General features: G+C 34.6%; 1 protein-coding gene and 1 long non-coding RNA gene across 3 annotated transcripts in view; both read left to right on the top strand.

The window, feature by feature from the left end:
- LOC107485558 (uncharacterized) overlaps positions 1-3973 on the top strand; it is a 13914-nt gene extending 9941 nt beyond the window's left edge. The window contains exons 2-5 of one of the 2 annotated variants that reach the window (XM_052261212.1): positions 1091-1243; positions 1361-1432; positions 1645-2075; positions 3195-3973. In XM_052261212.1, coding sequence (XP_052117172.1) covers positions 1091-1243; positions 1361-1432; positions 1645-2075; positions 3195-3800 — 1262 coding nt within the window. In that variant the 3' untranslated portion in view covers positions 3801-3973. The remainder of the gene's footprint in view (positions 1-1090; positions 1244-1360; positions 1433-1644; positions 2076-3194) is intronic. The other variant, XM_052261211.1, reaches the window with a different exon arrangement.
- A 5511-nt stretch (positions 3974-9484) lies between these two features.
- LOC107485501 (uncharacterized) lies at positions 9485-12417 on the top strand. The gene is made up of 3 exons (XR_008008531.1): positions 9485-9630; positions 9726-9779; positions 12195-12417. It is a non-coding gene; the product is annotated as an uncharacterized LOC107485501 (long non-coding RNA).
- The last annotated feature ends 11938 nt before the right edge of the window (positions 12418-24355 follow it).

Below are 24355 nucleotides of genomic sequence, written 5' to 3'. Positions count from 1 at the left end.
CAACATTCTAAATTAGTTTATTATAAATATATAGTTTAGTAGGAAATTTTATAATTAATTCTTAATTTTAATTTTCTTAATTAGTTAGTAATGAAATAGATGAAGTATAATATAACCCAATAACAATATCTACAAAAATATTTTAAACATATGGAAGAAATTATAGGTCCATCAGGGCAGCTATAAATTCTTTGTTAACTGAAGAAAACATATATAATGAAAATTTAATATTTATAATTTTTAAATATTTTCAATAATTATATATTATTGCAGTATCATGTTGTGACTAAAAGCTATTTAATTTTTATATAAAAAGTTTAAATTGATTAAGTAAACCTAATTAAAATCTATAAAAACCTTCCTCTTTTCTCTCACATTAACCTATCCACCTCCAACAATCACAAATTCGAAAAATATATAAAAGAACATCTATTTAATATGAAAAAGAAACATTCTGATACTTAGTAGAAGAAACATCCATATATATTAACTTGTAGAGATTTTGAATTCATCCAAAGGTATTTGGCTGGATTTTGGCTGATATGCTTTTAGTTCCCTAGTTTTACTCTTATTATTATTATTATTATTATTATTATTATAAAATAAAAGGTGGTTACTCCAATGAAGATTTTATGATTGTCATCATATGAAAATATTTTATTTTGACCATTAGATGATAAGATTATACGGCTTGATTTTTATTTGAAGTAAAAGTAGTAGTAGTAGTAGTATAAAATAAAAAGTGGCTATTCCAATGAAGATTTTATGATTATCATCATATGAAATATTTTATTTTAACCATTAGATAATAGATTATACGACTTGATTTTTATTTGAAATAAAAGTATTAATTTTATTTAAAATATTGCTAAACAAATAAGTTTTATTTTTTAAACAAAGATCATCATGAGATGTTTTTGATATCTTCACGAGAGTAGTTGCCAAAATAAAAAAAAAATGCACATAAACATTATTAAAGATATGGCGCTGAACTCATCTTAATATTTTTTTCACAAATAAAATTTAGCAGACTTCTTTGATATATACCTACAAAGAGACTGGGACGATTCTGGTCTATTTATTATTACAGGTTTAAGGATACCATCACACTTAGACCTTGACGGTACTAGTATCGAGATCGTTCTACATGTCAAATACGATAAGGAACCACCAAACAGAAATACAGTTTCATGGAAAACCATCATCAAAGTAGTGGTTTTATGGCCCTTGAAACTCCTAATATGTAAGTTTTCCCCCATTTCCTTCACATACATGCATGTTATCATCAGTATATTAATTTGTTCTCATTTTCTAATGGGAAGGGAAGAAAAGCTTATGCTCTTTCAATGTTTTCGTTTAGGGCTACCTTTTAAGCTATTGATCAAATATGTCATCGCTCCACCAGTTTTACCAATACTTCGAATACTTCCTGGTATGCATGTAGTATAATATATAATAAATGCTGCTGATGCTTATATGCTTGCTACTTTCTTGGCTCATAAGTCAGAATAATTTAATTATATTTGAGTGGATCATAGTTGTTTCCTCAGTTCCTACCTTGTATTTTTTGCCACCTGTTCTTTTCTGATTGACATCTCTAGATAAATAATTAAAGCCCCCTTCTAAAATTTCTAATACTTTCAGGAAGTGAGAAAATATATGAGATGAAAAGGAACCATTATCTGGTACTTGAAATTCTCAAATGCTTGAGTAGAAAAATGTCATCACTAGATGAACCAGAGCTACATGAGTGCTTAGCCTACGACACTATATTACATGCAGCCAAGCATGGAATTATTGAGTTCATAGATTCAATGAGGCATGCGAATCCTGATCTTATGTGGGCCATGGACAAAAATAAGAGGGGCATATTTTCACATGCGATTTTGAATAGACAAGAAAAAGTGTTCCAACTCATTACCAAAATTGAAGGGCATAAAGAGATGATTGCGTCCCGTAAAGACGTGTTTAACAATAACATGTTGCACTTGGCAGCAGCCTTAGGACCTTCCTCTTATCTTGATAGTAGATCCAATGCGGCTCTTCAAATGCAAAGAGAACTTCATTGGTATAAGGTAATTCGACATTTTTCGCTCTATATTTTAAATTTAATGAGTCGTGCATACAAATTGACAGAATTAGAAGTCATTAAAAAAAAACTATATAACCCCTCAAATAAAAGTTTCGTAACTTGTATTAAGATCAGAAGGGTGAGAAGGATCTTGGTTATGGAAGGGAAGAATCAGAGGAGGGAGAACAGAACTTGGAATAGACGTGTATTGAGTGATTGTGTATTGGATCAAAAGGTTACTTAGCTCAGTTTACAACCCTGCTTTATATACTACAAGCTAGTCATGCTTTCAATACATCTTGCATACTGCTGCACAGAATTAACTGTCAAAACAGAATTACTAGCTTGTGTGCTAAATTACATCTTTACCCTTGCTTAATTCTAAGAGAAACTTTTAAGAGGTGTTGTTATTACTAATTTACTCCTATAACACAACAAAAGCAACAAAATCCTTTCACCAATTAAGAAAAACTGAAATGGTTAGTTATTAAATTATAAAAAAATTAATCAATAATTTAATTTAGATGCGGTGTTGATGTAAAAGTATTTTATATAAATATATAATAATTAAATATATCATTGGTAAATATTTCTAATAAAAAAAATTCATTAAACTAAAGAGATTGATAAAAAGAGAAAATCGAATTTAGAATTTTCATTACTCGTGAATTTTGTTAGATAATTAAATGAGTAATATTAGGAAACCAACATTAATTATTTAATTTCAATTAACATTATAGTAAAATATCAAATAAGTTTAACATAAAATTTACTAAAATAATTTTTTGTTGAGTTTGATTTCGGATAATTCTTCTAATTGTTAGATGATTTTCTTTTCAAGAGTTTCAAATGTTTGTTTTCTTTTATACCAAATGTTAGCTGCAATGTTAGTTAGTTGTACAATGTTAGTTCTCAAGAGACTTTTTTTTAATCAAATTTCAATAGAAACTCGATAATTTAGTAAAATCTGTCAACTTATTTAACTACTTTCATTTATTAACTTCACATGAAATTAACTAGAACTGAGTTTCTACATTAAATCTTTATTTGGTTAGTTTTATCTAATTGTTTGTCCCTTTCGAAACTATACTTGACATTTTTTATCTTTTCAATATGTGAGCAGGCGGTGAATGATATTGTGCATCCCAAGTGCAAAGAAGCTAAAAATGTTGATGGCAAGAAGCCTCGTGAACTGTTCACCAAAAACCATGAGAGTTTGGTGAAAGAAGGTGAAAACTGGGCAAGAGATACCGCTCGTTCTTTTACGATTGTTGGTACTCTCATCATCACCATCATGTTCGCTGCAGCCTTCTCTGCCTCAGGAGGACGTGATTCAGACACTGGCGTACCCACCTTATTAAGGTTAAGAAAGCGTGCTTTTAAGGTGTTTATTTTAGCAGATGCAATTTCGCTCATCACATCTTCTTCTTCGGTCTTGATTTTTATTTGGATCCTGACGTCGCGTTACGCTGAGAATGATTTCCTCTGGAAGTTACCCGTCAAATTCCTCGCAGGCCTCCTCACCCTGTTTGTTTCATTGACATCCATGATGATAGCCTTTGGTGCTGCGCTTTATATGATGCTCAAGGGACACAGAGGGATTATAATGGCAGTGGTATCGCTCGCGGTTGTTCCAGTTTTGGTACTCATACCAACACTGTTGTTCCTCTCTTTTGAGATTTTTATATCTACATGGAGATCTAGTTTGCTCCCTGATAAGAAGGGATAGAGAAAAGTTTGGCTGATAAATAGCATTACTTGGCTTGGCAAGCTTTGGGAAAAACGTTTTAACCAACAAAGGCTAAACGTTGGAATACTCTGTGTGTATTTCCCTATAAATTGTATGCATATACTAAATTCGTTTGTCCATGTGTTTATAAAAAATAAAATTTAGAACTATATAAAAGAAATAATGTATTTAAATTTAAATTCTAATAAATAAAATATGAAAAAGTATAGGTAGACAATGAGAATACTAAACAATGTGAACAATGAATATGTTGGATGTTTAATTCAATAGGTATGCAGATGATTATGTTCATTATTTTTAATTGGATGATTATTTGTTTTGGAAAAGTATAGATAAACAATGAAAATATTAAACAATGTGAATAATAAATATATCGGATATTTATTTCACTAGGTGTACGGATGATTATTTTAATATTAAGATTTAGATGGTTAATTTGGAGGTGAAGTGTGTTTTTATTTGATTGGTGGTTATTCATATTGTTTAAGATAGTCATTATTTACCTAACACTCCCCAATATAATATTCTAAGTAATTTTATTTTTCTAATAAGAAAAAACAACCATTAGGGCAAAAATATTCAAATATTTGTTTTACTTTTTAATTTAATTTCTAAATTACTCTCTTTATCTTTAAACTCAACGCCACAATCTCTTCTTTCAATTCTTCGAACACAAGAACTCCGAACCCACCATCACCAATTCTTTATCGTTCAATTTTCTCGTTTCTCTAGCAACTCCAAATTCAACAGAGTTTCCACATACGAACAACATTACCATCAATGACGACGAAAAGAAATCGAAAAAAAACAAGCCAAATGACGATGAAGATTTTGTTAGCAATGGTGAAGAATCTACAAGACACTAGATGCAGGACACTACTGTTAGAGGAGAAGAATCTGCTAGTGGTGGCGAGGTGACCGTAAGATGTGGGCCAAACAGGGATGCAATGGGGTGTTTATCGGCAAGAAATCTAACGGACACGACAATGATACTGTTGGAGGAGAAGAATCTGCTAGTGGTGGTGTAGTGACCGCAAGACACAATGCCAAACAACGACGTGATGAGAGACCGACGACGAACATGAACGATGACAACAAGGAATCTATAGGGACGTAATGGAAAACGACAGTGAGAGTGAGTAAAGGAGGCGGTGAGGCTTGAGAGAGTAACTGTTTGAGGTTTCAAAGGTGTAGGATAAGTTATGGAGGTTATGTTATGAAGGACTGAGAAAGTTTGGAATTTAAGGAAGAAGAGATGGTGGTGCAGGTGAGGTTGAAGATAAACGGTGATAGTAATTTGGGAATTTAATTAAAAAAGTTGACAAAAAAATTTAGGTACTTTTGTCGTACGGAACCCATCTTTCATTAGTATAACATTAGTTTTTTTTATGGTTTTTTGTCCGTATTCGCAAAATTTATAGGCACAAATAATTGTTTTTCTTTCTAATAAATTGGAAACATTTTATATTCTCCCATTTGATAACAAACTAAAAGATATATATACTCTTCCTATTCCATTCATTATAATTGAATGACTAGCTTTTCGCGACCATAAAAATTAATAAAGTGACAATTAAATCCTCGAATATGTTGATTTTGGACTAATTAGTCTTTGAAAAAAAATCAATTACACTACAAAAAATGCATTGTCTATAGTCGAAATTACCGGACTTAGCGTCAAACGTTAGTGTCGACTTTATTGTTGGATTTATCGACAGGTTTGATGTGAAATTCATCATGCCAAATAATTACCAGCGGATAACCACTTTTGACGGTAAAGCCACCAGTAACTTTTGGTTGGAAACCACAACAAATAGGCTCCAAAATTAGCGCCGGAGTTACCATCAAAAGAATCTGACAGTAGTCAATTTTAATGGAACGCTACATTTTGGTGATCCGCACCGCGCTATCGTCGGATTTATTTGCCGGTAAATTTGACGGTAATCGTGCCCAAAATTCAAATCGCGAATCCTCTCCCCCTTCATTTCAAATTCAGTCCCTTTCTCTAAATTTTTAACCTCTCACCTCTCTTTCTCTCTCTCTCTCTCTCACACTCTCTCACCACTCACCCTCCCACTCTCTCTCTAACCTTCTCATCTCCGTCAACTTCCGCCGCCATCGCTGCCACTTTTGCTTCTCCGGCACTGTACCTCCACCCCTCTTCTCCGTTTTCTCTTGTTCTACATTTAAGGTTTTTTGTTTAAATTCTGTTTATTTCAAATTCTGTTACTTCAAGTTAATTAATTAGTTAGTAGATTTTAGTTTGTTTAATTTTCTATTTAGTGGATTTAGGTGGCTAGGATAAGTTAGAATATGTTAGATTAGGCTCTGAGATTGCTGAAAAATGTTAAATTATTGAGCTGTTTGCTAATTCTTGCTGCTTAAATTGTTTGAAAAAAGCTTAACTGTATTGATGAATCGCTATTTTACTGCTAATTTTAATGAATTTTAATACTGAAATTATTTAGATAATTTTAATCGTGTTCATTCACTGCATTAAGGTCGTCGTTGCGGAAAACTTGCTTATAAATGTTTTTATGCTTGTTACCAAGTTTATGCATTAATCTCTTGCTAGACTCAAGTTTCACTTTTTGATTTCTACAACTTTTTTTTTGTTTGCATTTTCTTTCATACTCTATTTATGTTATGCAATAATTCTTGTTATTTAAAATTTTAACTTGCTGTTGAATGAATAATGAATCTTTTTTATTCATTTTGAATTTATGTTTTGTTGAACAATCCTTACTTTTTTTTTTTGTAATTTTAAAATATCTGAAATTATATTTGTACTTGTTGCAATGTTAAATTTTATTTATATCTACCAAGTGTTTGATGTTTTTAATTAATATAGAGTAATTTTTTTATCTTGTCTTGAGTGTAGGACATAGACGAATCTTGAGTCACATAATTGCTTAATTAATTGTAAGTAAGGTGGTTGAATAGATTTAATTAACATAACTTTATTTGCCTTTTCACGATTTTTGTGGTCAACTAGTTAAGACTTTATTAATTAGGTTGAGAAACTCTAACAAACTTATCCTTGATATTTCTGGTTGATTAATTAGGACAATTTCATCTTAATTGTTTGTGTTGTGACATGGATAGATAAGGATGATGGATGTCTATTTATGAGTAACACATTTTTCCTATGTTGAAGGAAATAAATTCTTAGAACGAAGAAGTTTGAAACGTAGATTTTATGTGCCTATAAATATATGTATTGAGGCAAAGGAAATACATACAAAAGCAATAAAACACCCTTCTCTCTCTTTCTCTAATTATATTTTTTTATTTGTTACATCTTCCTTATTTATTTATTTAGTTATTTTATAACACGTTATCAGCACGAAGCTCTAATGATATTTTAGGAAGACTTCAGGTAACAAATTTTTATTATATTCAAGCTCTTTCATCTTGAATATAATGATTTTGATATATTTGGAAACAATTATTTATCATGGATACTATATGCTAAAATCTATCTTGATTCAATGGATCATGGAGATACCATTAAGGCTGAAAATAATACATTCCAGAAGGATAAAGCCAAAGCTATGATTTTTCTTCATCGTCATCTTGACGTATGATTGAAAAATAAATATCCCACATTAAAAGATCCTGCAGATCTGTAGAAAAACCTTGAAAAAAGGTACAATCATCAAAAGACGGTGATACCTCCTCAAACCCGATATGTTAGAGAAAACTTTCTCGACCTTCCATGTCTCGAATGTGCTTCTGCAGAAGCAATCGAGAAAAAGGATTTAAAAATATTCTGAGCTAATTTCTTACTTTCTTGTTGCTAAATGCAACAATGAGTTGCTCTTAAGAAATCATGAAGCGCGCCCAGCTGGGGCTGCCCCATTTATTGAAGCAAATGCGGCAACTTATAACCCCAGAAGAGGTAAATGACAAGATTTTGATAACAAGAAAAATTATGGAAGGAAAAGAAATTATGTTCACAAGAAAGGATCTCACCAGAAGTGGGATAAAGAAAGAAACAATGGGAAAAGTAAATCAATTGAGGATAAATACTTCCGTTGTGGTGGAAAAGGCCATTGGTCACGTACTTATCGTACCCCAAGGCACCTAGTTGATCTTTATCAAACATCCTTGAAAAGGGATGACAAAGGAAAGGAAACAAATTTTGTTTCAAATAATGAAAATTCCACCACTCATTATGATGTATCTACTCATTTTATTATTATTATTATTATTATTATTATTATTATTATTATTTGTCTTTGAAGAAAAATGGCAAGGACATATTCTGAAGATATTTGCCTTGCAGATAGTGCAAGTTCTACTCATTTTATTATTATTATTATTTATCTTTGAAAAAAAATGGCAAGGACATATTCTGAAGTTATTTGCCTTGCAGATAATGCAAGTTCGCACACTATTCTTAAAAGTGATATATATTTTACCCATCTTGTGCCAAAAGAAGAATATGTTAATATTATTATTGGCTCAGGCAATGTGATAGAAGGCTCCGGAAGAGCTATAAATTTGTTTCCTGGAGGAACAAAATTTATAATAAATAATGCACTATTATCTACCAAGTCTCTAAGAAACTTGTTGAGTTTTAAAAATATTCGCCGAAATGGATATCATATTGAGACTATGAATGAGGGAAATCATGAGTACTTATGTATCATAACTCATGATTCAAATAAAAAGGTTATATTAGAAAAGTTACACTCACTTTCATCTGGTTGTATTATACCAAGATTAGTGCAATTAAATCACATGCCACTGTAAACCAGAAGTTTACTAGCGCAAATGAATTCATAGCTTGGTATGACCGATTGGGTCATCCGAGAACAACCATGATGCGGAGAATTATTGAAAACTCCCACGGACATTCACTAAAGAACCAGAAGATTCTTAAAACTAGTGAATTTTGTTATGCTGCATGTTCTCAAGGAAAGTTAATTTTAAGGCCATCACCAGTAAAGATTAGATTTGAGTCTCCTGAATTCCTAGAAAGAATTCAAGGTGATATATGTGGACCTATTCATCCATCGTGTGGATCTTTTAGATATTTTATGGTCCTAATAGACGCATCTTGGAGATGGTCACATGTGTGCTTATTATCTTCTCGCAACCTGGCGTTTGCGAGATTACTGGCTCAAATTATTCGATTAAAAGCACAATTTCTATGAGGAATGTTTTTATGCGGCGCTAACGATTTAATAACTATCTTTGTAGCTCCAGAATGTTTCAGTCTATGCTCCTATCTACTTTCTGGATATACCAAGAAAGATGTACGATCTAATGAGGCTACTACGAAATATTTACTCATGGGTTTTGAATTTAAACGAAATTCTAGAGAATGTTTGCTATCCCGAACTCTTCTTGTCTTTCTTGAATGATAAGGAAAAAAAATTGGGTCAAAATTCCTGTAAACCCCGCTAAAAATGGTAAATAATTAGTTAATAAATTGCATTTTAATTAGGAAAGTTAAAAATGCAAAACTAATATCAAAATAGGATAAAACTCGCCGAAACGAGAATTTTGATACCAATTTCGAAAATTTAGCCCAAAATTAGACCGGAAAGACCGAACCGGTTGAACCGAGGTCCAAATTGGACCCGTGGGTCCAACCGGACCCATACTTTAAAAGAGGACAGAAGCTCATCTTCCCCATTCTGCATCAAACACGCCAAACAGGTTGGGGGAGGAAGAGAGCTCCCTAACCCTCACTCAAACTTCACCTCTCAATAACTTTTGATCCGGAGCTCCGATTGATGAACCGTTTGTGACTACACGTTCACCGCGACGAGCTCTACGAAACACATGGAACAATTTGGTAGGTAACTCATTATTTTCTTCTCATCCAGCTTTCCCTAATTTCAGAAATTCATGAACAATTAAGTTAAAAATTGTTCAATTCTTGTGTTCTAGGTTCAAGTTAGCTTCCGGGACTTATGGGTTCAAGCTATTGAGCATATGGGTATGGTAAGGATGCCCTAACCCTAGCTTAATCTTGTATTTATTATGAGAAAACTGAAATTGGAATATGTATATGTATTAGGTGTAGATTAAGTGGGTATATATGCATTGGAATTTAATTAGGAATATTTGGAGGTTTGTTGGTGATCAAAGCTTAGTTTGTGGCTATTTTACTTGAGTTTGGAGGGGCTGTAATTTTGTGTTGAGAGGCTGCCTTGGGTGAATTAAGTGATCGGCTAAGGTATGGTTTAAGTTTCGCACGTTTAATATTTATGGTGTTGTGAAAACTTAGGTTAGAGGAACCATAGGATAAGTTGAATTATTTGTTGTATTTAATGATTAGCCTTGTAATGTTGTTGGAATAGATTTGTTGGTGGATATATATTGGAATTATAAGGTGTGGAAGTTATTAATGGTGTGCTCTTATATTTATTTATGATGGATTAGGTTGGTGTTTGTTAATAAGAATATAGAGTTGTGTTGTGGTGGTATTACATATGCTGTAACTAATTATGTAATGATCGGAATTGCATGAGACCAAATTTGGGCTAAACTTGGAAATATAAGGAACTAAATTGGAAAATTTGGGACCTTTTTGTTAAATATACAATTTATGGCAAATTTTTAAAGTTAGGTTGTTAAATCTGTCCAGCAGCAGAAAAGGTAAAAAAAGGCAGCAACTTGTTTGTCTTGCTGCGACTTCTACGAGTTGAGTTTTGGAGCGAAACTAATTTTGTTATAAAATTTGATTAACTTGCTTTATTTCTCTAAAACTTCAGTATTTTAATAGTTGAGGATTGGGAGTTGTGAATTTTTGAATATTGGTGGTCAAAGCTGAAAAGAAACAAATTTCAGCAAGTTATACACCAACTTCCAATGCTTGTAACTCTTAGAATTGAATAGAAATTGGGTTACAATTAAGACACACTTGTTCCTAGATGATCTAGGAGCTCCCAAACCAAAATTTAGCTTAATTGGAGTTTTGTAATAAAAGTTATTCAAATTGAAAGGTACTAAACTTGTTGGTTTCTAAAACAGATTTTGACTCATTTTTACTTAACTTCCAGGTAATGTAACTTCTTCATTAAAAATGGCATTAACTCAAAACCAATTGAGAAAGAAACCTGGATGAGTAAAGTTTAACTACATTAATTTTTAAAGTCATTAGATTTAACTTGGATTTTATATTAAATTTTGAATATCACATGCTGCTGCTGTTTTTCTGGTTTTATGCACTGCAGAGCAGTCACAGTTTTTCCTTAATTTCTGAGGCTAGAGAAATCAGAAAATTATGATATTTAGTTTTTTAGAAAGCTTATTTCAAGATGAACGCCTAAACATAAAGTTTATGCAATTCTGAGTTCATTTGTTATATTAAAAATAGAAAAGAAAATAGAGTGTCGAGGATGTCTTAGTGATAGTCATGGGTTTGAGAAGTTAAAGTTTAATCTTCGTGTGATGTGATTAATTTAATGTTGGAGTTGGGTTGATTTTAAGATTATTCGATATTAAAGAGGTTGAGAAGAGTTTGATAAATGGTTTGGCCGGGACCCGGAAAGGGTAAACGTGATGAATTATAAGAGAACGATGTGAAAGCTAAATGAATACATGTTGTTATGGCTATAAAGAACGAATGTAAGGAAATGAAGATGATAAATGATGAGATTTGGGAGTGACTGTGTGTGGCCGAAATGGTCGATATGGCAAGTTGAGGACGGAAGTTCCCTCTCCTGTTGGGATGCAGATGTGGGAAAGGTAGAAAGGCACTCTCCTTCGTATTGTTTCTCTCACATTCTTCTCTGGTTGCAAGGTGGAAAGGCACACTTCTTTGATGTGGAAAGGCACTCTCCTTCGTATATCCTCCAGGAGAAGGTGAAAAGGGCACACTCCTTCGATGTGGAAAGGCACTCTCCTTCGTTTATGATCCTCCTGGAGATGCGCAACCAAGAAACCAATGTCTGGGTTAGCTACCAGATGTGTCGGGTTCTGGTAAAAATAATCGACACGTGAGCTCACGGCCAGTAGGATAGACATTCATCATATGCATATGTGTGCTTTGTTTGCTATGCCTTAATTGGGAATGCCTAATTGATATATATCACCTGCTACTTGTATTATCTGTTCATTACTTGTGCTTGACTTGTTTGGTTGTTTGTTCCTATTGCATTATGGATGATGGAGGGATAGAGGACATGGAGAAATGGTTTGGTGATAGGTGTGGATTGAAATTGAGTAAGTTAGGTAGATTTAGAATACCTACCACTGTTTATGGTTTTTATTTAGTAATTAAGTTGGATAATTGAATAATGAAGTTCTGGAATTGCCTATGGCATTCTCAAGACCTTATTTATTATACGCGTGGCACTTTTACCATGTTGAGAACCTCTGGTTCTCATTCCATATTGTATTGTTGTTTTTCAGATGCAGGTCGAGAGGCTCCTCGCTAGGCGTCTGGATCCTGGGAAGCGAAGTAGTCTTTGGGTGTATTTTGGTTTTTTATTTGTATATATGTATATATGTATTTAGCTTATTCTCCAAGTAACTTATGTATGCTGCTCCTCTTAGAGGTTCAGGGAGAGATAGGAGTTTATTTTGGTATTTTGGTGTATTTTGGGGATACCTATGTATGTTCTTATATATATATATATATCCTCTAGCCAGCCTTAGCTTCGGAGGCTGAGTCAGGGGCTAGTTATGCTGTTTTTTTGGCTTTCCTTTATTTCTTATCTTTATCATGTTCCTATTAGGTTTCTTAGCACGCAAGTAATCCTTTCCTGAGCGTTGCGCTTTTTATTTTGCGATTTTGTTTTACCCATTTTTTTAAGTATGGTAGGGTGTTACATTATGGTATCAGAGCAGTTCGTTCCTATAGAGCCTGAGGACGAATTGATTATGCTTCTGTGCATTCTCTGTGTATGTGTCTATGTGCTATTAGGAAATCTAATTGATGTATGTGGCACAAACGTCCATGAGTATGCATTTGGAACTTAAAGCACTAGACTTGCGATATTGAGACTGATCAACTTGATATCACTTGGTTGGTGTGTATAGGGACCAGATGTCGACTCGCAGACGCGGACGCGGGCTAGGTAGAGGCAGACTAGGCAATGCTATGCCTGAAGCGACAGGGAATATTCCTAATCCTGTAGACTTCATGGCTGCTTTAGGAAATATGGCTGCGGCGATGCAAGCGACATCTGAAGCCCTGGGAAACCAAATAAATAATGGTAAGAATGGCAACAACGGCGATAATGGTCCTATGACGCTTTCCTCCTTCCTGAAGGTTCATCCTCCGACCTTCAGAGGAACCTTGAACCCTACTGATGCGAATAACTGGGTACAAGCCATTGAGCGAGCATTATAGGCTCAGCAGGTTCCTGAAGAACAGTGGGTTGAGTTTGGGACCTACCAACTGCAAGGTGAAGCTCAGCATTGGTGGCAGGGCGTGAGGCGCGTTCTACAGCCTGATGGGTTGTGATCTCTTGGGAGTTGTTCCGAGAAGAATTCTATAAGAAATACTTTCCCAGTTCAGCTAGAAATGCTAAGGAACTTGAACTGCTTCAGCTGAAACAAGGTCAGATGACCATCATTGAGTACACTAGCAGGTTTGAGGAACTGTGCCGTTTCTCATGGATTTGTCAGGGAGCTCCTGAGGACTTTGCTGAGTGGAAATGCATTAAGTATGAAAGAGGCCTTCAGAGCGACATTCAGAGCTTTGTAGCACCTATAGAGATTCGGGTGTTTTTTGGACTTGTGAACAAGAGCTGGATAGCTGAAGAATGTGTGAGGAATGCAGTTGTGTCAAAGAATCATAACCGGGAGTCCCACCGAAGAGATCACCATCAGAATTTGGCACCAAGGAGTCAAGAATTCAAGAGGAGTGAGAACTACCGACCGAATAGGCAGCATAAAAACAAGCAAGGTTTGTGTTACCGGTGCGGATCACCCAGGCATCTAGTTAAGGACTGTCCTAATCCACATGGTGGAAACTCATGATGCAGATAGATCACAATCACCAGATTAAGGTAAATGCAATGATTGGATTTGAGAAGCAATGAATTATTCCAGGATACCATGATTACTCATGGTCTAAGATAGAGAAGAAAGACCTAGGTTAAAAACTTAGAACCAAACTAAATCGTTTCGAATAGGGTATTGTCGTCAAAGCCTACAGAGTTTAGTGAAGTTTTTAGTTGGCGTTGGATGAATAATCAATACTCTTAGAGATAAGTGAATCAGGGGAATGGAACAATAGTTTATTCACGTAAGAGGGCCCAAGATGATGGTGGGTCACAAGAAGAAAAAGGTAAACTGAAACTGATACCTAAAATTTTATTTGTATATAGGAAGTGAGACATCACACTAATCCATACTATCAAATGTTTTTGGTCCGGTTTTCTTTCTTGAGATGCACCTAAATTCTTCTTCTTGTGCATTCTATTATATTGATACAACTCTGATTGACCGTATATAAAACTCTTTCTATTTTCTCACGAACATTGTTCACACTATTCATTCATCTTTCAAGCTTAATATTTCTTTGAAAATCAACTCGAGCCTATATTAGTATTGCATATGAATCCCAGCTGTAACCAGAGAGACGTTGATTCCTTAGAGCAAGACCTTTGAACGCAAAACAAACATGTGACATTACTAAGGAATTTAGAGCCTTAATCCTCACCGATCGTATTGCTCGTGACTAAATAGATGCAATGAGGTACACTGTGGGAATGAATTACCAGGATCCGATGAAAGCCTTTGAGCCATAGAAAGAAGATTAACCTTCATGCCAATGCTCGGATCACTTGAGCCTAACAAACCGTTTAGGGAATGACTACGATGTATTATTGAAAAGCTTAAGATGCATGCGGATGCAACGTCGTGAGGTTGTGATAGACGCCCTAAGCAAGAAGTTTCTAAAAAATTCTTGGATGTTAATTCCAAAGGAGAAAATGTTAGATGAGTTAAAGTTCTAAATTGGAAGAATGAGAGTGTTGGAAGTGTTGGTCTAAATCCATTGCTAGGTTACAACGTAGAATCGATGATGTACGGGACGCGTAACGAGATAATAAGGAGCCGTCAAAGATGTCGAAGTCTGGTAAACAAAAGGGAATTAAGAAGAAATTTATATGTCCAATGCTGGAATAGAGATCATGGAGTCAAGGACTTAGGGAGCGCAATAATGGTGATAAGGAGATACTAAGAGTATTGAGGCATGTTGAATCAGGAAGATACCAAGAAAGAGTTATGTGTCGAGATTGGAAGTTGAGATGAGAAACTATTTTCTGGAACTTACGAGACAGGATTTTCAAACTTACCCTGAAACTGCTAAGACGTACCATGAATCAAAGAAGATATTTTTGGGTAGCCAGAAATAAAGAATAAAGCATAAATTGGAATAATGCAACCATTGGAGGTCTTACACCGGGAGTAAGGAAGAGTAATTACCGATTTCGACTTAGATCGTCGAGGACTAGGATAGAGGATGGAGCTTCACAGAGCCCTAAATGCCCCTGTATTACTAGAGCATCGAATACCTTAGTTCCTGAATTTGATAGCCGAGACAACAAAGAAAAAGTTACGCAAATCTGAGTTAGAATCCTTACTATGAAAGATGACAAAGAGTTAGGTGGATCTAAGAAAAAGATTTCTCAAGTTGGAAGGAAGAAGATACCTATTCCTGAAGATCACTTCAATGAACTAGAATCGGATGACCAATCAAAAACTGAAAAGCTAAATCCCCGTTACATCGGACCAATGGCGTATAGGATCGCTCTACCACCACATCGCTCGAACCTGCATGACGTGTTTCACGTATCGCAGCTTCGTAAATACACTTTTGATCCTAGTCATGTCCTAGAACTGAAATCAGTACAAGTGAGAGAAGATCTAACGCTTCCAATAACTCTGGTTAGGATTGATGATACCAGCAGCAAGCATCTACGCAGAAAGGAAGTTCCCTTTGTAAAGTAGCTTGGAGCCGGGCTGGTATTGAAGAACATACATGGGAGCTTGAGTCAGAGATGCAGAAGGACTACCCACACCTCTTTTCAGGTAACTCACTTTGAATTTTGAGGGCAAAATTCCTAATTAGGTGGGTAGGATGTAAACTCCGCTAAAAACGGTAAATAATTAGTTAATAAATTGCATTTTAATTAGGAAAGTTAAAAATGCAAAAGTAATATCAAAATAGGATAGAACTCGTCAAAACGAGAATTTTGATACCAATTTCGAAAATTTGGTCCAAAATTGGACCGAAAAGACCGAACCGGTTGGACCGAGGTCCAACCAGACCCATACTTAAAAAGGGGACAGAAGCTCTTCTTCCCCATTCTGCATCAAGCACGCCAAACAGGTTGGGGGAGGAAGAGAGCTCCCTAACTATCACTCAAACTTCACCTCTCAATAACTTTTGATTCGGAGCTCCGATTGACGAACCGTTTGTGACTACACGTTCACCGCGACAAGCTCTACGATACCCATAGAACAATTTGGTAGGTAACTCATTATTTTCTTCTCATCCAGCTTTCCCTAATTTCGGAAATTCATGAACAATTAAGTTAAAAATTGTTCAATTCTTGTGTTCTAGGTTCAAGTTAGCTTCCAGGACTTATGGGTTCAAGCTATTGAGCATATGGGTAAGGTAAGAATACCCTAACCCTAGCTTAATCTTGTATTTATTATGGAAAAACTGAAATTGGAATATGTATATGTATTAGGTGTAGATTAAGTGGGTATATATGCATTGGAATTTAATTGGGAATATTTGGAGGCTTGTTGGTGATCAAAGCTTAATTTGTGGCTGTTTTACTTGAGCTTGGAGGGGCTGTAATTTTGTGTTGAGAGGCTGCCTTAGGTGAACTAAGTGATCGGCCAAGGTATGGTTTAAGTTTTGCATGTTTAATATTTACGGTATTGTGAAAACGTAGGTTAGAGGAACCATATGATAAGTTGAATTGTTTGTTGTATTTAATGATTAGCCTTGTAATGTTGTTGGAATAGATTTGTTGGTGGATATATATTGGAATTATGAGGTGTGGAAGTTATTAATGGTGTGCTGTTATATTTATTTATGATGGATTAGGGTTGGTGTTTGTTAATAAGAATATGGAGTTGTGTTGTGGTGGTATTGCATATGCTGTAACTAATTATGTAATGATCGGAATTGCATGAGCTCAAGTTTGGGCTAAACTTGGGAATATAAAGAACTAAACTGAAAAATTTGGGACATTTTTGTTAAATATACAATTTATGGAAAATTTTTAAAGTTAGGTTGTTAAATCTGTCCAGCAGCAGAAAAGGTCAAACATGGCAGCAACTTGTTTGTCTTGCTGCGACTTCTACGAGTTGAGTTTTGGAGCGAAACTAATTTTTTTTATAAAATTTTATTAACTTACTTTATTGCTCTAAAACTTCAAGATTTTAAGAGTTGAGGATTGGGAATTGTGAATTTTTTAATAATTGTGGTCAAAGTTGAAAAGAAACAGATTTCAGCAAGTTATACACCAACTTTCAATGCTAGTAACTCTTAGAATTGAATAGCAATTGAGTTACAACTAAGACACACTTATTCTTGGATGAGCTAGGAGTTTCCAAACCAAAATTTAGCTTAATTGGAGTTTTGTAATAAAAGTTATTCAAATTGAAAGGTACTAAGCTTGTTGGTTTCTAAAACAGATTTTGACTCATTTTTACTTAACTTCCAGGTAATGTAACTTCTTCATTAAAAATGGCATTAACTCAGAACTAATTGAGAAAGAAACCTGGATGAGTAAAGTTTAACTACATTAATTTCTAAAGTCATTGGATTTAACTTGGATTTTATATTGAATTTTGAATATCACATGCTGCTGTTGTTTTTCTGGTTTTATGCACTGCAGAGCAGTCATAGTTTTTCCTTTATTCCTGAGGCTAGAGAAATCATAAAATTATAATATTTAATTTGTTAGAAATCTCATTTAAAGATGAACGCCTAAACATAAAGTTTGCGCAATTCCGAGTTCATTTGTTATATTAAAAACAGAAAAGAAAATAGAGTGTCGAGGATGTCTTAGTGATAGTCATGGGTTCGAGAAGTTAAAGTTTAATCTTCGTGTGATGTGATTGATTTAATGTTGGAGTTGGATTGATTTTAAAATTATTCGATATTAAAGAGGTTGAGAAGAGTTTGATAAATGGTTTGGTCGGGATCCGGAAAGGGTAAACGTGATGAATTATAACTGAACGATGTGAAAGCTAAATGAATACATGTTGTTATGCCTATAAAGAACGAATGTAAGGAAATGATGATGATAAATGATGAGATTTGGGAATGACTGTGTGTGGCCGAAATGGTCGATATGGCAAGTTGAGGACGGAAGTTCCCTCTCTTGTCGTGATGCAGATGTGGGAAAGGTGGAAAGACACTCTCTTTCGTATTGTTTCCCCACATTCTTCTCTGGTTGCAAGGTGGAAAGGCACTCTCCTTTGTATATCCTCCAGGAGAAGGTGGAAATGCACACTCCTTCGATGTGGAAAGGCACTTTCCTTCGTTTATGATCCTCCTGGAGATGCGCAACCTAGAGACCAATGTCTGGGTTAGCTACTAGATGTGTCGGGTTATGGAAAAATAACCGACACGTGAGCTCACGGCTAGTAGGATAGACATTCATCATATGCATATGTGTGCTTTGTTTGCTATGCCTTAATTGGGAATGCCTAATTGATATATATCACCTGCTACTTGTATATTTGTTACTTGTATTATCTGTTCATTACTTGTGCTTGAACTTGTTTGGTTGTTTGTTCCTGTTGCATTATGGATGATGGAGGGATGGAGGAAATGGAGAAATGGTTTGGTGATAGGTGTGGATTGAAATTGAGTAAGTTAGGTAGATTTAGAATACCTACCCTGTTTATGGTTTTTGTTTAGTAATTAAGTTGGATAATTGAATAATGAAGTTCTAGGATTGCCTATGGCATTCTCAGGACCTTATTTATTATACGCGTGACACTTTTACCATGCTGAGAACCTTCGGTTCTCATTCCATATTGTATTGTTGTTTTTCAGATACAGGTTGAGAGGCTCCTCGCTAGGCGTCTGGATCCTGGGAAGCGAAGTAATCCTTGGGTGTATTTTGGTTTTCTATTTGTATATATGTATTTAGCTTATTCTGCTCCTCTTAGAGGTTCAAGGAGAGATAGGAGTTTATTTTGGTATTTTGGTGTATTTTGGGGATACCTATGTATGCTCATATATATATATATCCTCTGGCCAGCCTTAGCTTCGCAGGCTGAGTCAGGGGCTAGCTATGCTGTTTCCTTGGCTTCCCTTTACTCTTTTGCTTATCTTTATCATTTTCCGATTAGGTTTCTTAGCACGCAAGTAATCCTTTCTTTTGAGCGTTGCACTTTTTATTTTGCGATTTTTTTTGATGCTTATTGTATGGCTAATGGAATAAGTATTGAACATCCAGTAGCTTATGTTCACACAAAAAATGGGTTAGCAGAATTACTTTTTAAATGCCTCCAATTAATTGCTGAACCCTTACTTATGAGGACAAATCTCCCAACCTCGGTTTGGGGGCATGCTATTTTACATGCTGCAGCACTTATTCGTTTGAGGCCAACGAGTTATCATCAGTTCTCTCCTATGCAATTAGCTTTTGGCCAGCAACCAAATGTTTTCCATTTAAGAATATTTGGGTGTGCGATATATATTCTCATTGCACCACCTAATCGCACCAAAATGGGACCCCAAAGCAAATTGGGGATATATGTTGGATATAATTCTCCCTCTATAGTGAGGTATCTTGAGATGCAAACTGGAGATGTATTTAAAGCCCAGTTTGCGGATTGTCATTTTGATGAATCAAAATTTCCAACATTAGGGAGAGAGAATAAGCTTCTTAAAAAGGAACGTAATTGGAAAGCATCATCTTTGATGCATTTAGATCCTCGATCAAGGCAATGTGAACTAGAAGTTCAAAAGATTATACATTTACAAAGAATAGCAAATGAATTGCCTGATGCATTTTCCGATACAAAGAGGATAACTAAGTCTTATATACCAGTGGAAAATGTCCCAATTCGAATTGATGTCCAGTTGAACAAATTACCACCGAAGCAAATACACGCCAGAAGCGTAGCAGGCCTGTTGGTTCCAAAAACAAAAATTCTCGAAAGCGAAAAGAGGTAAATACTATTCCTGTTAAAAAAGACATAGCAGAGACACCTGCAGTTGTCCAAAATTCTAATATAGTTTTAACGCCAGAAGATGTTCAGGTACCTGAAAATTGTGAAAATGACAAAAGTAAGGATCTTGAGCCAAGATCAGTCGAAGAATGTCGACAAAGAAATGATTGGCCAAAATGGGAAGAAGCCATGAAGGCTGAGCTAGACTCACTTGCAAAACATAAAGTCTTTGGACCTATAGTCTGTACACCAGAAGATGTAAAACCTGTTGGATACTGATGGGTATTTGTAAGAAAACAAAATGAGAAAAATGAAGTCGTGGGCTACAAAGCCCGACTTGTGGCATGAGGTTTTTCACAAAGGTCCGGTATAGATTATGAAGAAACGTATTTCCCTGTAGTGGATGCGATAACATCGCGTTATTTAGTCAGCTTATCTGCATATCATAAACTGCATATGCATTTAATGAATGTGGTAACAGCCTATTTATACGGCTCATTAGATCGGGATATCTATATGAAAGTCCCTGAAGGGCTAAAGATACCTAAACCATCCAATGAATATTCACAAGGGTTATACTCAGTCAAATTACAAAGATCTTTATACGGTCTAAAGCAATTTGGACGAATGTGGTATAATCGTCTTACTGAGTATCTGGCAAAAAATGGATTCAAGAATGATGATATCTGTCCATGTGTTTTCATAAAGAAAACTGCATTTGGATTCATTATAATTGCTGTATACATTGATGATTTAAATATCATTGGAACTTCTGAAGAGATTCCAATAATTATAAAAATTCTAAAAGAAGAGTTTGAGATGAAAGATCTTGGAAAGACTAAATTTTGTCTCGGCCTGCAGATCAAGCATACAAAAAATGGGATCTTTATTCATCAAGCGACATATACAGAAAAGATTTTTTACGGATAAGCCACATCCCTTGAGTATCCCAATGATCATAAGATTTTTGGATGTGGAGAAGAATCAATTCCATCCTAAAGAAGAGAATGAAGATATCTTTGGTCTTGAAGTACCATATCTTGGTGCCATTGGAGCGCTAATGTATCTTGCTAATAATACGCGACCTAACATATCATTCACAGTGAATTTACTAGCAAGGTATAGTTTCTCTCCAACCAGAAGATATTGGAGTGAAATCAAGCAAATCTTTCGATATCTTCATGGAACGGTTGATATGGGATTGTTTTATCCCTATGGATCCAAGTCACAATTAGTTGGCTATGCAGATGCTGGATACTTGTCTGATCCACATAAAGGGAGATCTCAAGCAGGATACATGTTTACATATGGTGGAACGGCTATATCTTGGAGGTCCACGAAACAGACGATTGCTGCAACATCTTCTAATCATGCCGAAATACTAGCGATTCATGAAGCAAGTCGCGAGTATTTTTGGCTCAGGAGTTTGATCCAATATATTCTGTCATCATGTGGACTGATTGATCATAAAATAGCTCCAACTGTCCTGTTTGAAGATAATACAGCATGCATTACTCAACTTAAAGACGGATACATCAAAGGTGATATAACAAAGTATATTTCTCCCAAATTTTTCTTCACTCATGATCTTCAAAATCAAGGGACAATTGATGTCCAACAGATCCGTTCAAGTGACAATCTGGCATATTTATTTACAAAGTCACTCCCAAAATCCTCCTTTGAAAGATTAGTAAATGAGATTGGGATGCGCCGATTTTGAGACATTAAATGATGTCGACAAGAGGGGGAGATTGTACTCTTTTTTCCTTGGTAAAGTTTTTTTTCCATTGGGTTTTTCTTAACAAGGTTTTTAATGAGGTAGTCCCTATCACAAAGGATATTGTACTCTTTTTTCTTCACTAAAGTTTTTTTTTCCCGTTGGATTTTTCTTTAGTAAGGTTTTAGCGAGGCAATAATCCTAAATGGTCATCCAAGGGAAGTGTTGTGACATGGATAGATAAGGATGATGGATGCCCATTTATGAGTAGCACATTTTTCCTATGTTGAAGGAAATAAATTCTTAGAATGAAGAAGTTTGAAACGTAAACTTTATGTGCCTATAAATATATGTATTGAGGCAAAAGAAATACACACAAAAACAATAAAACACTCTTCTCTCTCTTTTTCTAATTATATTTCTTTATTTATTACCTTTTTTTATTTATTTATTTAGTTATTTTATAACAGTTTGTATGCTTTATTGAATTGAGTTTTGAAGTGTTTGGGTTAATATAACTAACTAACTTTCTACAATTTTAGTGGTTAACTAAGACCTTGTTAATTTAGTTGAGAAACTCCAATTGACGTACCATTGATGTTTTTGGTTGACTTATTAGAAAAATTTACTTTTTTGTTGATATAAATAAAGTGGCAAGGATAGATAATTCTTGGAAATACCTCTAACCCAAGGTGCTTTTATTTCATTAACTTATATTTCTTCGATTACCTTTCTTTTTATTTATTTACATTTTACCATTATTTCTTAAAATCTGATTTCCATGCTCAAAATTCCCTTGCTTCTGTTATCAATCTAAATATCCCTTCCTCGGAATATGACCCGAGCCTAAATTTTTGGTTTACATTTTAAACTTATTAATATGTTTACTATATTGAGTGTATTAATATATTTTGCTATGCAAACATGACGACAGATAATAGAAGTAGTTCGAGAGAGTTATATGGTTGTAGTAAAAGGCAGGATTCTATCAAATCCCCAAAAATTGTCCAATTATTACCCTTTATTCCGGCTATTCTATCGAACCATGTGACATCACAGGCAGGTCCAACAGACCAGCAATTTATCATGATTCCAAATTCAAAGAACGTGCCTTCTTTTATTACGCCCCTGCAGATGCATCGACAACGTCGACAGAGTCCGCGGTGGGTGATTCCTCCGATGTCCTCTAGCAGGATACTCCTCCACCACCGCCCGTCATCCGGCTGAGGATTTGGCCCGATGGCATGTAATCGTGAGTACATTCAGTTTATGTGTTTGTTTAATCTTAAGTTTATGTGTTTTTATGAGCTTTTTAACGTTAGTTTTCTTTCTACTAGGTTTGCACCAAATTACAATGCTTGCACACAAGATATCTTTGACGTTATGACCTACACACAGATTCCGGCTGTGACTAGAGATCAATGGTTTCAAAAGTGGGCGGTAAGAATCCAATAATGTTTAATTAATTAACTTTATTTGAACTGTATTTTATTCTGACTAACTAATGTTGGTGAATTACTTTGTACAGTTGAAATTCATATGGGATGCGAAGTATAATCTTATGATCCGGAAGATCTACAACCACCGGATAGCCAAATGTTTTTAATAGATGATGAGCGACGTTCGTAAGGGGTGCAACAACCTCACGTCGTGGAACCGTCCAAACATCAAGAAGGAACTGGAGGTCTATTTTACTTATGATGAAGGCTTCAAATTTATTTTATTAGTTGATATATTAATTTGTAGTCTAAATTGTTGGACCATGAAGCAATGCTGGTAGGAACTTTTAAGTATTCCTATATTTTAAAAGCCAACAAGAAGAGATTTGCTGACGAGCGGTCAGTGGCCATTATGTAAGTTTAAATAAATTCTAAATTTTAAATTTGTTTAGTTTAAAGTCAATTATTTAACTGTTATCCTAATCATAACGTGTGTGATACTGGAAGATTACACTCAGAGATTGAAGGTCGAAATCTAATAATTTTAGCCGCCTGATAAAAACAACGAAACCAGCTCTAAAACTTCAGCGATAGATCCTGATAATGGTATGTGTTCAAATCTGATAGACATAAGTTTAGTTTACAATCCACTATCAGATAAGAAGGAATCTAAAATTAGGCTGCACAAATTTTGCCTAATAGTATCAATCACATTCCATGTATTTTTATTCACATGGGTCGAACTACTTAGATACGGGTATTAAAATCCGTATCCAACCAACTTGGGAGTAAGCTAGAATTTTATTTGAAAATTTTTTAGTATTTTTGTCATTATTTTAGTCAGTCCAAACACTAAATTATCGTTAACAAATAAATTTTACTAATTTATATGTGTAAATTCTAAAAAATGTGGATGTAGAATGTATTGATTTATGTGTGTAAAATTTTGATAAATATAAATGTAAATTATATAATTTTTGTGTATAAAATATCTGTAAAAATACAAATTATTATTAATCAAATACTGACGAAATATAATAATATTTCTGGTCATGTATCATTGCTTATTCTATTTTTTTCAATTTAGTCACACATAAACCTATCTAAATTTTTGTTGACTTAGATATTGAATTCCTTGAAGGTACTTCCGAAAATACAAATGTGTTAAAGAAAATGACCATATGCCTTTCGTCGCACCTAAGATCCTCTATTCTATAGAATTTTGTTGGTGCTGATGTTGATATTCAATTTGC

Source organism: Arachis duranensis, chromosome 4, assembly GCF_000817695.3.
Source record: "Arachis duranensis cultivar V14167 chromosome 4, aradu.V14167.gnm2.J7QH, whole genome shotgun sequence".
Taxonomy (NCBI): Eukaryota; Viridiplantae; Streptophyta; class Magnoliopsida; order Fabales; family Fabaceae; genus Arachis; species Arachis duranensis.
This window is presented reverse-complemented; position numbering and strand designations above follow the sequence as displayed.